The 16,088-nt window shown below is 40.0% G+C and overlaps 1 protein-coding gene across 1 annotated transcript in view; it reads right to left on the reverse strand.

Annotated features, from left to right (window-relative positions):
- Nucleotides 1-16,088, reverse strand: part of fstl4 (follistatin-like 4) — a 217,869-nt gene that overhangs the window by 181,734 nt on the left and 20,047 nt on the right. The window contains exon 3 of the mRNA XM_069674450.1: nt 9,327-9,360. Coding sequence (XP_069530551.1) covers nt 9,327-9,360 — 34 coding nt within the window. The remainder of the gene's footprint in view (nt 1-9,326; nt 9,361-16,088) is intronic.

The raw sequence follows: 16,088 nt of genomic DNA on the forward strand, positions 1-16,088 counted from the left end.
TCCCTTGGAACATCTCTCACTGTTACAGTTGAAAACGCCATAATATTTACATGCCGGTGCAAAAGCTTGACAGGCGTAGCAACACTAACCAAGGGGGGCAGGACTTAGCAAAGGGGCAACTGAGGAAGTCAGCTTGAGCTGTAGAAAACTAGAGTACAAAACTTTTGATATTTAAGAGACTAAAGAATAAATCAATGAATTAAAAAAAAATTAGAGCAGCCCTTTCAAAATCAGATAATGACAGGCAGGACCAGCTCATTCAGTACATGCTGATGCTTGACGCCAGGGTCTGTAGGGACACATGACAACTGACAGAGGGCCAGCAGCAGCAATACAGTAGTATTCTTTATCAGGAAACAAAGCATTAACCACTAATTAGTTTTAAAAAGCAGTAAAAAAACATTACCACAGGTTTAAGATGGATAAACATATTAGGTGAGTATGGATGTTGGGTGAAAAAACAACCCGTGGACATTAGCTGTTTTCCTGTGCCAAATAGATCAAAAAAGCTGCAAGTATCCTTCACAATAAATGTTGTCTTCGCCTGCAGGTTCCTCTGGTATGTCTTCCTCTACATAACCACTGTCCTTTCTCGTTCCCTTCAGTCCAGTGTGTGTTTTTGTCCAAACAGGCCCACTGCTGCAGCTTGCTCCAGTCACAGTAAAGTGTTATTCAGAGTGCCACTGTCAGTCCCTCTTAGTCCCTGGAGAGGCTGTGTGCCCTCCTTAAGCCCTTCAGCGGTATCTGCAGGCACGCTCAACACGGAGCTTACACTGCCGCTACAATCCCCTTTGTCTTTGACTTTCAGACTTTTTGACCAAAATTATTACAGCATGAAACTTCAGCTGAATGTGAATTAGATCAGAGAAGAAATGAGACATAATTCCCGGCTCGATCAAATTTAGGTTCATGACGATGTGGAAATTGTGAGATTTATGGTGCAAATCATAACTTTACTTGAAGGTATTCTAATTTTGTAGCCAGGTCTATAAAAAGGTGGGTTTGATTTCAGCAGAGCCGGCTTCATTTCACTCTTTTGATTAAGTCCTCAATGAACTTTTCGCTTTGTAATCTTTATTGCTCGGAAGCTTAATGAAATCACATTTCACAGAGATTTACGATGTGACTGAGATAGTGACTTACGACTTTGAGCAGTGAAAATGTATTCTTTTTGCACATTCTAATTATGCACGTTGTCTCCGGGAGAGTAATATACACATTGCAGATTTTACACATGAGAGCTCCCTACACCGGTTCTAATCCGAGACAAAGAGGGGAGTTTACAAGGACAACATGCATGGGCACAAAGCTACTTGATATACAGTTAGCTCAGACTCATTAGGCGTCACAAAGAGAGAGATAAATAAAGAGATCAAATTTAACATTTAGACCTGAAGCTGAGTATAATAGATTGTGATTACATACCAGTGTTCTTTCACTTTACCTTGCCTCTGTGAGCGTGTAAACGTGGGTGGCTTCTGTTTCTCACCCTGTGATTTAATGATTTCCTTCTCAACCTTGAATACACTTAGAGGTTATAGCATTCCACCTCCTCCATGCATTATACAGTATCATCCCAACAACTGTTCTGCAATCATGTTTCCTCATCACATCGTCCCCTTCACTTTCTAAAAACCTGCAAACCTGTAAAAAGTACAATTGATAACTCATCTTTCTCAGCTCATATTATACAGAACAATTATCCCAGTGACTGAGTAACAGAGATTAATTCAGTGAGGGAATAGACTTTCTAGAGCTAACTTTGGTTTGCAGAACTTGTTATAACAAACTTAGACCATCTGGATAATTGCCAACTTGGCAAGAACCCCTTTTCTCTAGAGAAACTAGTGAAAAAACTATAAAGTAATTCAGTCCAAAATAAACAGTATTAATGAGCTTCTTCTCAGGATTTGGCAATAAATTAGTGCAGATGATGCTAGTGACAGCAACTTTTTGGGGTTGTTTGTACAACCCAAAAGTATCTAATGATCTGAGTGCTTCCCATCCGAGGTGTACAACTCAACCCAAAGCTGATGTAGCTCTTGTTGGTTTGCAATTGGAATTGCAATTGGAGCATCGTCCTTTTGTTGTGTAAGAACTACGTCTTTAATCTTGGTCATCAAGTAAGAATGGGTTTGACTTCCTGAGCCTTTAACTACTTATGAAGTGTGTGGCATCTGTGAGGTGTTGTCAGGTATTTTTAATTTGGGGAGTTTTCTCTCAAGCAGAACTTTTTTTTCCTATAGGATTAATGATGTTCATTCAAAAACATAAAATGTATATTATCTGAATTATAGCAGTGTCACCAAAAGTGAGTAGAGAAACAACGATGGCGTAATTAGAGCATTTATTTGGCAAGTCGATGAAAGGATAATGGGTGCGCAAGAAGCATTATCTTGCAAAGAAAATCTATTGTTTTATTGTCCAACTCTCCAGTTTATTTTGTATTTTATAACATTATGGCATTTTAATGATATCTTTAGTATATTATAGTTTTTATCTCTTGCATATTAATACCTCTCTTTCTGTTATGTCAGATTTATAGCACTTTAATTTGCCTTATTCTTTATAAATAAGTTTGCTTTCTTATTTTCTTCCCTATCTTTTCAACAAAGTCACATACAACACTACATTACCACTTACATCAGTTGTCATACAACACATTCCTCTTGTAGACTGCTGAAGTCTGCTTTTTATTAGCTTTTGACCGACAGCCATCTTTTTTTTTTTCTTCACAGGAGCGTTTATCAACATCAGCAGGTGTCGGCATCACATCAAGAAGGATTTCCCTCACACAAACTTAACAAGCCATTAACACTTTTAGAAAATGTTAACGTTCATGGAAAATTCACAAGGTTGTTTTCTCAACTATTCTATGTTTAGTTGGGATGTGGCAGGTAAACACCTGCACTGTGGCAGCGGTAGAAACTAGCACAAAGGGGGGGGAAATAAATAACGATTGTTTTTGGCACCTGCACAGTACAGTGGCTTGTATCTCTCTGTTTTAGTCCCATCCTATTGTTCCAGGAAATAAATGTTCCAAAAGACCACTTTGAATTGGTATCGTGAATCTCAAACTTATTAAAATAAAAAAAAATGCTCATTCAACAAGCTGAAACAAGGTGACTTCCCTGCTTCTTTTTTTCATTTTTTACTATTGAATTTATTACTTTTTTCCAGGTACACCTTTTAAAAACACTCACCTGGTGACTGTTTTTATGGTACAAAAAATATCAAGAAGCCATAACCATCTGTTGATTTTAGTTAGGATTAAAAAGAATTCTCATTATTGACAGTGAAGCAGAGAGGCAGAATGTGTCACAGTCAGTTGCTGTAGGTCACAGCATACTAACAAATGATAAATTGAAGCATCCTACTTGATTGAGTAATTAAGCCAGGAGATTACTTCCAATCTAGCTAGCATATTTTCCTGCCACACCCCCCGTTTACTCCAGCTTCTCTGAGCTTTCTCCATCTTCTCTCCTCCTCCCAGTTTCCTCCCCCGTCATTTGCTGCTTATTAGAGAGTCTCCCTGTCAACCTTGTCCCGTCTAATTCTCACCCAATTACAATCTAAATGAACCACAGGACTGCTTAACTTGCTTTTGCCTCTTCCCATTGTTTAATTTGTGACGGTAACAAACTCTGATTAGGGCTTCGCAAAGGTTCATAAATTAAGCACTCAAGGCTGAATTAATCACCATTTGCAAGGAAGATAAATGGGCAATATTCAATTTTTCCATATGGATCCTACTTGCAACAATAATGCACAGTTAAAACTGCAAATTATACATGCTGTAGCATTTTGACCGGCCAGTTAAATGTCACTTTTATTTCTGTCTCAGCTAAAATCCTTCATATGCAATGTTTGCACTTTCACGTACCATCTGCCTTCCAGGGGTAAAAGTGGGCCGATTTAATTTATGTCACGGTCTCAACATGAGGAGTTTAGACACCACAAAATAATGTTTCCCAAAGAGGGAGAGTATGATTTAAAATAAGGCTGGAAAATATGGAGGGGAAAGTCATTTGAGGTAGACCAAAAGATGAAGCGGTAATAAAGGAGTTAAGAAAAGCAAGCAGCAACTGGCAGTGGAACGAGAGAATCCTGAAGAGCTACACTGATCATCATCCAAGAGAGAGCTGAGCAAAATGAGAAAACCAAATGCAATTGCCCGATTTGACGGTGGATCTAGTTCAGTATACAAACAGGCAGCAGATAATTAGTCTCGAGAGGTAAATCAGCACTCGCTAAGTGGGAAGAAAAGCTCATGATATTAAAGCGGCTGTCCTCAGATGACGGGCGGACATATTTCACCAAATGTCAGCTGGTGGAGTTTTGAGCCTACCCTCACCACCTCCATCAATTTTATATGCTATGATATATATTTACATAAAAAGTTTTCTATAGATGTGTGCAACACTAACAGCAGATTTAAATCCAGGTTAATATTTCCCTATACTCCTCAGGTAGTAGCTATGATGGACTACTGACAATAATACCGCTGGTTGGTAACACTTGCTGGTGAGAGGGTCCTCAGACTGAAGCTATTAAATGCCTGGTAGTAGTGAGATATAGCCCTGCATTTTGCTGATTCCCCAGCTGTGAATATTTCTCTTGTGAGTAATAAGGCATCTTGTCAGCAGCGCTGCAGAGCCTTTCGCTAAGCAATACACCTTAACTCGGTACTTATGCTGCTATTCAGTCATACACAAAAAGAGGAAGTCATGATGGATAGGAGGGAAGCAAATATGTTGAAACACATGACAATCAGTCATGTTGGATTTGTCACATACAGTCATGTAAGATTCAATCGCAGTGAAATGCAATAAATGGAATGATACCACTGATCTGCGCAACAAACACTGCTCATGCATACACATTACACACGCTTTCCTATCCATGTTTACAATAATATAGAGTCAAAGCTTACGCACCATTACACAAACATTACATTACAGCCAATAAAAATCTGTTTACATAAAGAATATTCAAACGACGATATTCTGGGGGAAATTTCAACGTGGTTTCTTGCGAGCTCTCACGTGTTCTCATACGCCATCGCGCGTACTCTCTTGGTTACAGAGCACCTTTGAATGCACACATCACTATATACTATGATACATTAATAATTAACTTTAGTGTAGCTGAAACAAGTTAATACAACAACCATGTGGCGTGTGGTCATGATGCTAGAGAGTTTAAATCACACCCTGGCCAAAGACAGAGAGATTCTCACATGCAGCACAACAGACAGGTTCGGTATGTTGATTTTTTTAAAGGGCATGTTAATGTTTATATAGGTATACCTGTCACAGCACAGCACGCTCCGAGCGCTGAATGTCCATTCTACCATAACCTAATTACTTTGCTAGGTGTAGGAAGCCTATGTTGACCTTCTTAAAGGCATGTTAATGTTTAAATAAATATATCTTTGGAAGTCAGTGTGTCTCTCGTTGTATTGGTCGCCCCTCTTTTAGACATATTGCACAAAAATAGATATCCGAATAGTTCAAACCATTTTTTTTTAAGGAATAATCGAACGTCATTTTTGGCCAATTTTGACAGCACTACTACTTACATTGTATGTCATAATAGTGGAGCTCTGTCAGTTATTCAGCAAGTGTTTCTGACTGCATTTCTCACTGTTCTCTAAGTCACAGTATGGCACAAAGCATCGGTTTTGTTCCATGCTGACGCCTCCAACACTCACTTCATTAACAGAGTCAAACACACTGCCGATGTTAAGAAGTGACTGTCAGTCACTTCATGTCTTGTTATCACCTTGTCCTTTGTAATGACTCACTCCGAGAACTGACTCACATCAGTGAGAAGGAAGTAAAGAGTGCTAACAGAGAGAAATGAGGTGGGAAGTTGTTGCTTTAAGTACCTATCATGGTCTAGATGGTGACAGAAAATAAGACTCCGTCCTTGACAGCAAACAAAGGGCTTCAGGGAATGGCACCTGGGCACTTGATATTGTTGTTAAATGGATGATTGTACAGATCGAGGTCCTATATAGACAAACGTTCACATTCACAACCCAGAAGAAAACTCACACGGCAACAGGGAAAACCAAAAAAATCAGTGTAAACACAAGGAGACCCCAGTTGACACTGGGGCATTGCAACTTTGCAGAAGATAAAACTGACTTTGTCACTTGGACTTTAAGCTCTGGAGACAAATATTAAAATTACATGGGCAAAGTGTATGTAAATCCAAAGGCGTGACCTTCAATCCATTGTTTTCCCTCTTCTGGTGTTCCCATAAACTTCCTGTGACTGCATACTAAATATGCTTCTTCCAACACGTGTTTGTATGCTACTGTTCAACAAAAGAGCCCCCACATTCACTAAGCTTCTGCCAAATGCTTGCAGCTTTTAGAAATGTGTTTTTGCATTTTCCTTTTGGTGCAGAGCTCTCTCTCTCTCTCTCTCTCTCTCTCTCTCTCTCTCTCTCTCTCTCTCTCTCTCTAATGTTTGTTTTCATCAGCCGACCCCTTCCATGTTGATGTCCTTTTTTTTTTTTTCTACAAGCACATATTTCAGCATTAACATCTGTGAGTAGAGGTAGAGTATGATGGAAATGCCTGTCCCAGAAACACCTGCCAGCGTTTCTCCCATCAGCATGTGTTACTGCAGCAGAATTGTAAGAGGCAGGTGAGGAAAGCTCACATAGCAAGAAAAGCAATTATCACCTAGAAAGCCAACTTTCTGCTCATAATACAATGTAAGAAATCAACTAGCAAACATCCTGAGGTGGAAAGAAAGCACATACGGCTGATGCTGAATAATAAACATGAAGAAAAGAAATCCTCTGGGTCATGTTTAGGTCGAATAGAAGCAGGCACAGAGAACTCTGCTCTGCAAGCTGAGGAACAGCACTTTACTGTGGAGATGAAAACAACACATCATAATGGGGCCTAATGCTTACAGAGGTAGTCACTTGTCAAATAGGAAGCAGTGAGCCCTGGAAATAATGCTGTTACAGTAACTTACACACATCCACTCAATCTCAATGTCACGCACTACAATACAACAAAAATACGCAAACAATAGCCTGATGTGAATGTTTAGGCCTTACACAAAATGGAGAGAAAGTAAGAGACTTCATCCAGTGCAGATACATGACAACACATTTCCCAACAGCTCAGCCAGCAACTCAAACTGATACTAACAACTGAAATGCTGGATGGAAAATCCACCAGGGGAATGAAACTGCAGGATATGGAACAAACATTGCTGTCAACCAGAAATATAATGTAGCCTCACAGTTGGGACCATCTTCTCAGCAACCAAGGACTGAATCTATATCAACACCCAAAGTCCTTGGTTGCAATAACGACAAACATTTCAGGATTGGTGTAGCTGCTTAACTTATAAAAATCAACAATTGAGACTAAGGCTAGGCAACAAAGCATAGCAATCATTCTCAAATGCCTTTTTTTTGCCTTTACCTTTTTTTTTTAAAATATTGTCCTGAACCATAAATGTAAAATAATTGATAAAATTGATTTATCATCAAGCTCTAGCTAAGTCAGGTTGAAAATAACTAAACAGAACAGCAAGAGTGTCCCCACATTCCAACACACTGTTTTGACCTTAGAGGGGGGTATTATGCTAGTTTCAAGCTTCATATTTTACTCTGTTATACCTGTGGAGTAGCTTAGCATAATTTACACTTACAGCTGGGGTCAGCCCTACACATGGGTCTGTATGTGACTGACTGAGTAACTGACTGACTGTACTTTCACAGCCGCAGAGAGAGAGTTGCGACATCCCAATGGCGGATCATGGAGCATATTGGACCTCCACTGATGCGACTCTCTGTCTATACGGCTCTCGATACATTGTTCGGGGAGTAGGCGGGGCTGCTCCTCCGCTGTCCTCACCTATGTCTGCAGCGCACACCTGCTTTCAAACACGTTGTCATCAGCCTCATAAGGACAGTCCTTGTAACACATTGCCCACAGAAGTGCACATTGGCCACATACTAGGTTTTGACCTAGTCTTGTTATCACACTGGTGCTCTGTGCAGGCCCTCATACAGCCTCTGCCTGAAACGACTCAGTCAGCTCTGTCCCTTTAAGAAACCCCATCCCTACAAGCCCACTTTGTTCTAATTGGCCAGTTCCCAAAGCCTGCTGAAGCTGCACTTTATGATGTCACAAAGTGACAGAAAAACCTTTCTGAAACCTGACGTTCACAGCAGCCTGCCGACTGAGCTGAGGAGCCTGGGGATTACTCCAAGATACTTTTACTTACAGATTTGAAACTTCACCCACGTTTAGTCTGGACATCCAACATTGTATCATTATATATGTCTTAATTAATTGATACCCCCTCTTTATTTCCAGGGTACTAGTTAATACAGCTTCCAAATGCAGGGTTTGTTCACAGAGAAAACCAAAAATGTAAACTTTAACATCCCTCAGTCTAAGTCACTGTAAAAATGTAAAGTGCAATCAACCTGCTTGATTGGTCGTCTTGATATTAAATCTTGGCAGAATTAGTAGTATCAAAACTACATTTATTCAACTTAGGAATGATACTGTATCATATTTCTGATACTCACAGATAAGCTAAAATAATGATGCTATGTCCCTGTCGGAGCTATATGGGGGGTTTAGAGTCCGAATGTACCTCATCTTCTTTACAGGGCATCAACTGCCTGAGCAATCACTGCAGTCTAAAACAACCTATGAGGCCTGAGCCAAACAAACACCACTTAATCATTTTTGACTGGGAACTGAAGAACATTGACAGCTGAATAATTATTCACCTGACAAATAAACTTTTCAGCTTATAGACGGCTTGACACTTGGAATGAGTAGTTTAAGATGCCTCTACTTTTCTGTCTATGTTTTGTTGAGCTGGGGGAGGATGGAGGGACATTAAAACTTTTTCACCTTGTGATTTTCTCTTGGCTGAACAGCTGAATAAGCAAACTGATGACTGATTGTACCACAACTGGGTGGTAGATTATATGATGGCAACTACTTACAACTCAAATTATTTGAAAATTACATCTGAAATACTTTCGAACACTTCCTCTGAAGACAGCAGAGCAATAAACGTGATGCAGTAATGAGGGTGATTTTTCAGATTGTCACATTCATTTCATCATCAGAGTTTTTCCATAACAGGCTGCATGGTCTGTTTAATGGGAACTATTTAGATTTGAATTACTTCCCAGCAGTATTTCCCAGCAATCAGCAAAGCGCACGCCAGAATAACAGAAGGAAAAAAAAAAAGATTTTGTCATGGAGCACAACATGGCATATTTTGAAAAATGCTGTTTGGTTTGAACACAGTGAGTGTACTCACATTGATCGATGTTGCCGTCTGCTTTCCCCTTCTCCTGCAAACACAGAGCACACACAAAAGTGGTTATTACAGGCTTGAAAGAGTGAGACAAAAACAGCCCTTTCTGCAGCTTTTTCGCGCACCATTCGTTATCGTGCCATTTCCTCTTCTCTGGATTCAGAGAAAGACAGTGACGGAAAACAAAGGTGAACAGACGGAGAGACAATGACAGAAAGGAGAAGAGACACAGAGAAGAGTGAGAGAGAAATATGTTGAATGGCAGCACAGTAACAACAGGACCTTTACAAAGGCGAATCCCAGAATCAATTCAATCACCCTAATTGAAATACAAACAGGCTGCAAGATTGCAGGTGTCACCCTGTTGTACCAGAATATTTATCAGGATGTCAGACATCTGATACCACAGGGATAAACACTGATTTAAGTGTCAGTCTAAACTGTGAGTATGATGTTGACATGTATTTTCAAATGTATCAAATCACATTTCACTTTAATTTAGGGCTTAATAATGGCTTCAGTAGTGTTTGGACATCAGCATAACTTCAGAGCGGAGGCCACAGCAGGGAGCTGGGTTGCCTGGTTGGTGGTTTTCCTGTGGAATTGGGCTACTTTTGAAGTGTGGCCACGGGTTGAATTTTTAGTGCACAGTTTGAGCAGATCTGGTTTGCATGCAAATTACATGAATATTATCTATAAATAAAAAATCTATATTTGATTATTTGCCTCCAGGTCATTCACTATGTACACACTTCTACATGGGACACACATCTGTTGCGACTGTACTAGTTAGCAAAGCACTGAAGCAGCACACGGGCAGTCCTCCCTTTATGAATATGAGCAACCATGTTGTGCTGTTTAATTGCAGCAGCATCATTTCACCTCATCTTGGCGAGGAGCAGAAAGTTCATCTACAGACAGTGAGTGGGACAAGTAAGGGAAACTAACCTTGACAGCTAGCCAGATACACCCTGCAGCAGTAGTGGCAGGGCCCATTATTGTGACCAACACACCAGACAGTTCAAGTAAACAAGTTAACAACCAAGCCAACTATGCCAACCTGCCCTTCAGCACCGATATCAAAGGGCTGTTCCAGTAAGTCAAACAATGAAGAGCTAACACTTTAGAAACGCACAACAACACCTGAAGGAGAGCTGTTTACAGGCGAGTGATTTAGCTAACACGCTAGGGCTGCATGATACAGATACCTAAATATTGTGCTTCACATTTTTCACATTGGCTGAAAAACATTAAAATCTTGAAGAAGTGTCGGGCTGTGCTCAACATCTATCGTTTCTTACACTTGGAGAAAAACATGTGGGCCAGAGCATTGACTACTACATTTAACAGCCATTTGGAGTATATCTTGATTAATTGTGTAGCCCTGTGGCACAATAAACATTATGGTGTTTGAAGGCACTACAATGGATTTGTTAATTGTAGCAGTGCTGTTGGACTTCAAAAGTATACATAATAGCAGAGGCATATTTTGTTTCCTAGTAACTGCCTGGGTAAAGGTGTGGGTTTTATTGGCCATTTGGCTGGTTTTGTGACTCCGATCAAACAGACTTGAGTATATATTTTACAAGAGTTAACAACAACAATACTTTTTATCTATAAGAGTCTCTAGGTCTGGCAGTAAGGGAGACAGGTAAGCAATCTAACATCTGTTTAAGGGGGTACAACACAATGCAGATGCAGTTTTGCTCGTCTTCAACAACTTGCTACCTAATCTGAATCTACACCTGGTTTGTTTCACGCAGCCATACAGAGCTTGTTATGCTTCAGAATTGTTAAAAAACAATGCTAATTGCAGGTAACGGTTGAGCCTAATTAGCTCTATATCTAAAAAATAGTTGAATTAATATTTACTTTGAGGCTGAGACTAACCAGCTTACCCCTCTTTAGCAGCCGTACCTGCAGCCTACAGTTAGTTTCTTCACATTAGCATTAGAGGGAGGATGACAAAGGAGAGGATGGATGAGGCCACAGCACTGTGTATTGTTTATTTTAAAATGCTTAAAGCCTTCTAAACACTAGTCAAGGGCTTTAGGCAAACATTAATTAGTCAAACGCTATGTAAAATTATTTAAATTTTTTCAGCCCATACACACTTGACAAATAGGAGATAAGGTCGGGGATTAATTAGTCTACATATAAATAAATAAGCGAAAGTTATTAGAAAACAAGTTTACAAGAGCTAAATGTAATGTTAATGTGTTTTAGGGATGGTAAATGTTCTCTTATATTTAGTGTTAAATTAGAAATCTAAATATCTACTGTCCTCTTCACATTTTTGGATGAGGACATCCGCTTTTATCTTTGTTGTTGCCTTCAGTAGGAGTCCATCTGATCTGTGCATGTTTGCACTAACTTGCATTACAGAGTGCTTTCTGTGCATGAAGCTACTTATCCCTTGTGCTTGTTATTGCATGAGGAATGTGGCTCTGCATAAATGTATCTGAACTTGAGATGCAATTTAACGTACACGGGAAAAACAAAGGAGCGACATGGTGTTTAAAAATAGAACACAAGAGGGCCTTCTGAAGAATCCAATATGTGGCAGCATTTGAAGTGTTGTGACATTTTGCATTCTTGTCCCTCAGTGTGGATGTCGCCGGTAATGAGGCTCAGTGATAAAACATGTGTGCGTCTGCGAGGCCCTCTTGGCTTCCCAGGAGACTGAAGGCTTCACGAAAAACACAGCAGTTTTAGTGCCTCCTGTCACTGCCTCCTCCTTTGTCTCTTCATCTCTATCCCTCTCTCTTTCTGCCATCTGTCCATCTTAATTGCAGACGTGCTTCCTCATGATGGCAGGATAAAATTGAGTGTGCTCATTAGCACCGCCTTCCATCATCTCAAGTGCCACTGTTTGATCAATTGATTAGAGGATCAAACCAAGCATGGAGGTGAAAGAAGGGCTATGTGCTTCTTTCTAAAAATACTGTCCTCTCTTAACCATGACTCTCCACAGATCTTTTTGTCACTTTCCTCTTTCCCTCTCCATTCAGCTTAAGGGGATTTTAAAGGCATTAAAATAATAGTTTTGTACAAATTCAACGCAACTAAAGCAGTGTGACTTGATAAGGTAAGTAAGATGATAACATTCACAGACAGTCGATAAAAAATCAGTTCATATCTTCCATAAGGACATAAGACATGCGTCTTCCTGTGCAGCAAATAAATTAGGCATGTGCGTGGCCTTCATAGCTTTGTTTACTTAGTGCTTGCCACCCCCTGCTCCACAGCAGAGGCACCCTCTTTCAAAATATGGTCATTTCTGGCTCAAAAGAAAAACTAAGCAAACTGGCGATGACCTAAATGTCTTCAAAACAGCAACGTGTCAACCAATGATCCCTCAATCACCCAATGATGACGTCACGGGAGCTAGGCCGACATCTTCTTTAATAGTTTGTTGTTGGATTAAGTCAAAGGTGGGTCTGTATCTGTTGTATTCATTTTGAACATTGACTGTATACATAGATGGACAATGCATCTCCATCTGCTCTCATTGTAGGTAATTGATGCCAAAATAGCCCCCGTGATAGGCGCTGCCATCTTGCAATGGTGACGTCATTTGGAGCCAGAGTTGCGCAGTAGAGATCGGCAGGTGGCGCCTCCGTAGCCACACCAGCTAACCAAAACACACACTTCCCGCACGTTGGTGTATTTAACAGCAGAACAGCTTCTTGTGTTGGTCTGAAGCAGACGTTCACAGATATAGAAACTTCAATGACTGAAGTGATTGTTTTAGTTACGTCTCCTCTCGCCGTTCCTCCTCTACTCTGCTAATCCGGAACAGATCGGCTGTCAGAGCTGTATTTGTCAACAGTCCTTTTTACAGCATCAAATAACTCATTAAAAAAATTAGAAAAGAAAAATTAACTCTTGGACATAAATCAGCATGATAAGAACAAACTATAATGACAGAAACCATGTTTGAGGAAAATGTGTTTGACATGTATTTTGATTTTATAGTTTGACTCATGTCCCATCTGTTAACATGGAGGAGGCGGGCTTTATGACCTATACTGCAGCCAGTCAGCAGGGGGCGCTCGAAATGTTTTGGCTTCACCTTTAGGGAGCTGTCATGTCGTCCATCTTTTATACAGTCTATGATTTAAACAGTTGTCCTTTTTCATGTTTCATTTTTAACAGAAACAATCCAGCCATTATAACTATCATATTCTGTTGCTGCAGCTTCACTTGCTAAGAGCAACAGCTCTACAACAGCTTCACATACTTTAGTAGCACTTATGATACTGTGTGCTGAATTAGAATAAAAAACACCCTTGTATTTGTCATGGTAGTGTACTGTTATTGAAGTCACTGTGTCAAGAGTGCATACTTTATTGGGGTTTGCTGTAGCGACGGAGTTTAAGTATACAAACCTAATAGGATTGTTATATCCTCTTCAAACACTCGTACAAACAAATCTGGGAGTGCTTCATGCCTCCATCTTGGATGCCATTGAAACACCCCCAGAAAACAACAATGTGACATTGCTGCCACAGAGACTGACATTTTGAGGGTATGCAATTTGAACAGCAGGGCAATTTAAGCCAAGCTGTGTCTGTTACGAAGTCGGCTTGAATATGCTCTTTCCTCTCTCTCTCTTATGTTCGTGGCTATGCAGGCACTCTTCATTCAAGGACCCATATGTTTATATGTGCCCACTTACTCGCTCTCCGTCTCTCTCTGGCTCTTAATTCCAGTCAACAACAAAACTCTCAGCTAGAATTAATCGCCTGTATGCCAACACAGGGCTGCTGTTTGAATATATCCGTACAGCAGCAGCTTCAGTTATTGTTTCATTAATGGAGCATGTTTAGACTTTGACCCTTTTTTAGATACAGCCTGATTAGGACAAAGAGACAGCCAGAGGAGAAGCCGGGACGGAGGGCTGAATCCTTCAGTGCCTTTGTTTTCACAGGAGTTCATCTATCTACATTCAATAGTTATTCCCTGCTGTCTGTTGCTTAGAGAAAAGGGACCTGTCTTATGTAACAGTAATTCATCAGTACACCAACAAGCTACCTAATGAGCTAAATGAAAAGGAGCCAAGCCAAAAAAAAAAAAAAAAAAAGGACTGGCAACGTACTTACTGTAAGTAGTAATACCTTCACGAGAATAACTCTGATGAGTCCAAAAATAGAAGCAAAGCCTTACGATTCCAGCCTGCATCGCTGCATCATTAGCTGGAGCGGTTTCATCTTTCCAGTGATGCTCACTGCTGGCAAGATCTGTCCTCTAAACATTTTCATTTATTCAAATTTGTCCCTAGCTTCTAAACAAAGTCATAAACAACAGCTTCACTAAGTTTTACATTTTTATACCATTCCGCACACAGCACTTTCCAATTAAGGTGCAATTCTCCTCCCATACACCCACTTTAACAAATAGCCATTTGGATAACATCTTAGGTGTCAAGTCAAATGTACTCCAAGATTTATTTAAGAACAACACCCACCTTGCACACTATAACTACCACCCTGCTTCTCGCTTATTATTTATGGCCACAGCACTTACTTTTCAAATCTGGATTTAAGAACTGATCATACACAAAGCATACTCAAAGTTGCTTCACCAACTACACAAATGAATAACTTAGACACTTTTGTCCCTCCTTGTCCCTGGCTTATGCTTAATGCATTTCTTACTGCTTCTTACCGCACACAGTCTGTTCTTCAGTAGAAAGAAAAGCAGGTGCAAAAAATACCAGAGGGCTGTGCTGAACACGAAAAGCTACCACCACAATTATAAAAGAGAAGAGTGTTATTGCTACATATATTGGTAACCATTGCACATGTTCTGTCTGCCTGAAAGGTTTTCTTTCCCTTTGAGTACGAATGCTCCGGAGACAGCCACAAAAGTGGTGAACTAACCCTCTGGGAGAGAAACAAAATAAAACCAAAGCTGTATGGGTTCAAGTCATAATGAAAATGTAAATGTAGCTGGGGGGAACTCCACTTCTGAAAATCCAAACACAGGGGAAGGGATCTTTCCTTATGGCGAGAGGGCTATTTTCATTGTCTTAGTTTTGATTGTTCCTGCAGTTATTCAATATTCATCCACAGCATTAGCTCCTTTTCTTTGTAGTTACTGCAGAATCATTCAACCACTCCACCCCTTTCCCTCACCAGCCCCGAACCAAATTACAACCTCACTGTTTAATATACAGTATATAACAAAACCTACGTTCGTATCAGCGTGTTTAGTGCTGTAAGCATGCTGCTATTTGTACTGTGTCCCAAAAAAGCTACAGCTGTTAAAGACATATCATCTTATTATTGTTCAACAGCCTACAGACAGGAACTGTGCAGTTGGGCCAAAGTTTATTTGGAAATATGGAGCCTTTTCTTCAGGTGTACGGTAAGTAGCTGGTTACATCACATCAATTTCATAAGTTACATTCTCCCACTTAGACATTTATTGATATCATAATTGGTTGCCAGCTTAATATTTCTGAATTAGGTCTAAAAGGGTTAGCTGAAAAAATAGGCCTTGACAAAGTCAGCGAAAACTATTACTTCAATGGGCCAGAAACACAAACATTTCACATCCTCTGCTACAATGATTAAATGTATCTTTAACAAGCGTCTTTGGCACAAATTTGATATTTACATTGAAATGTATCCCTTATTTCATTTTCAGTTGCAGCTACAGGTTGAGAACAAATAAGACCGCCACTTAATCCTGATTTCTGTCCTTCTGGCCCACATTTTTCAGTTGAATCTTTTGAGCTGCTGTTGTTTAGTTTAGTTT

This window comes from Semicossyphus pulcher, unplaced genomic scaffold (genome assembly GCF_022749685.1).
Source record: "Semicossyphus pulcher isolate SPU_LCO1_2020_fin unplaced genomic scaffold, fSemPul1.0.p SCAF_10, whole genome shotgun sequence".
Taxonomy (NCBI): Eukaryota; Metazoa; Chordata; class Actinopteri; order Labriformes; family Labridae; genus Semicossyphus; species Semicossyphus pulcher.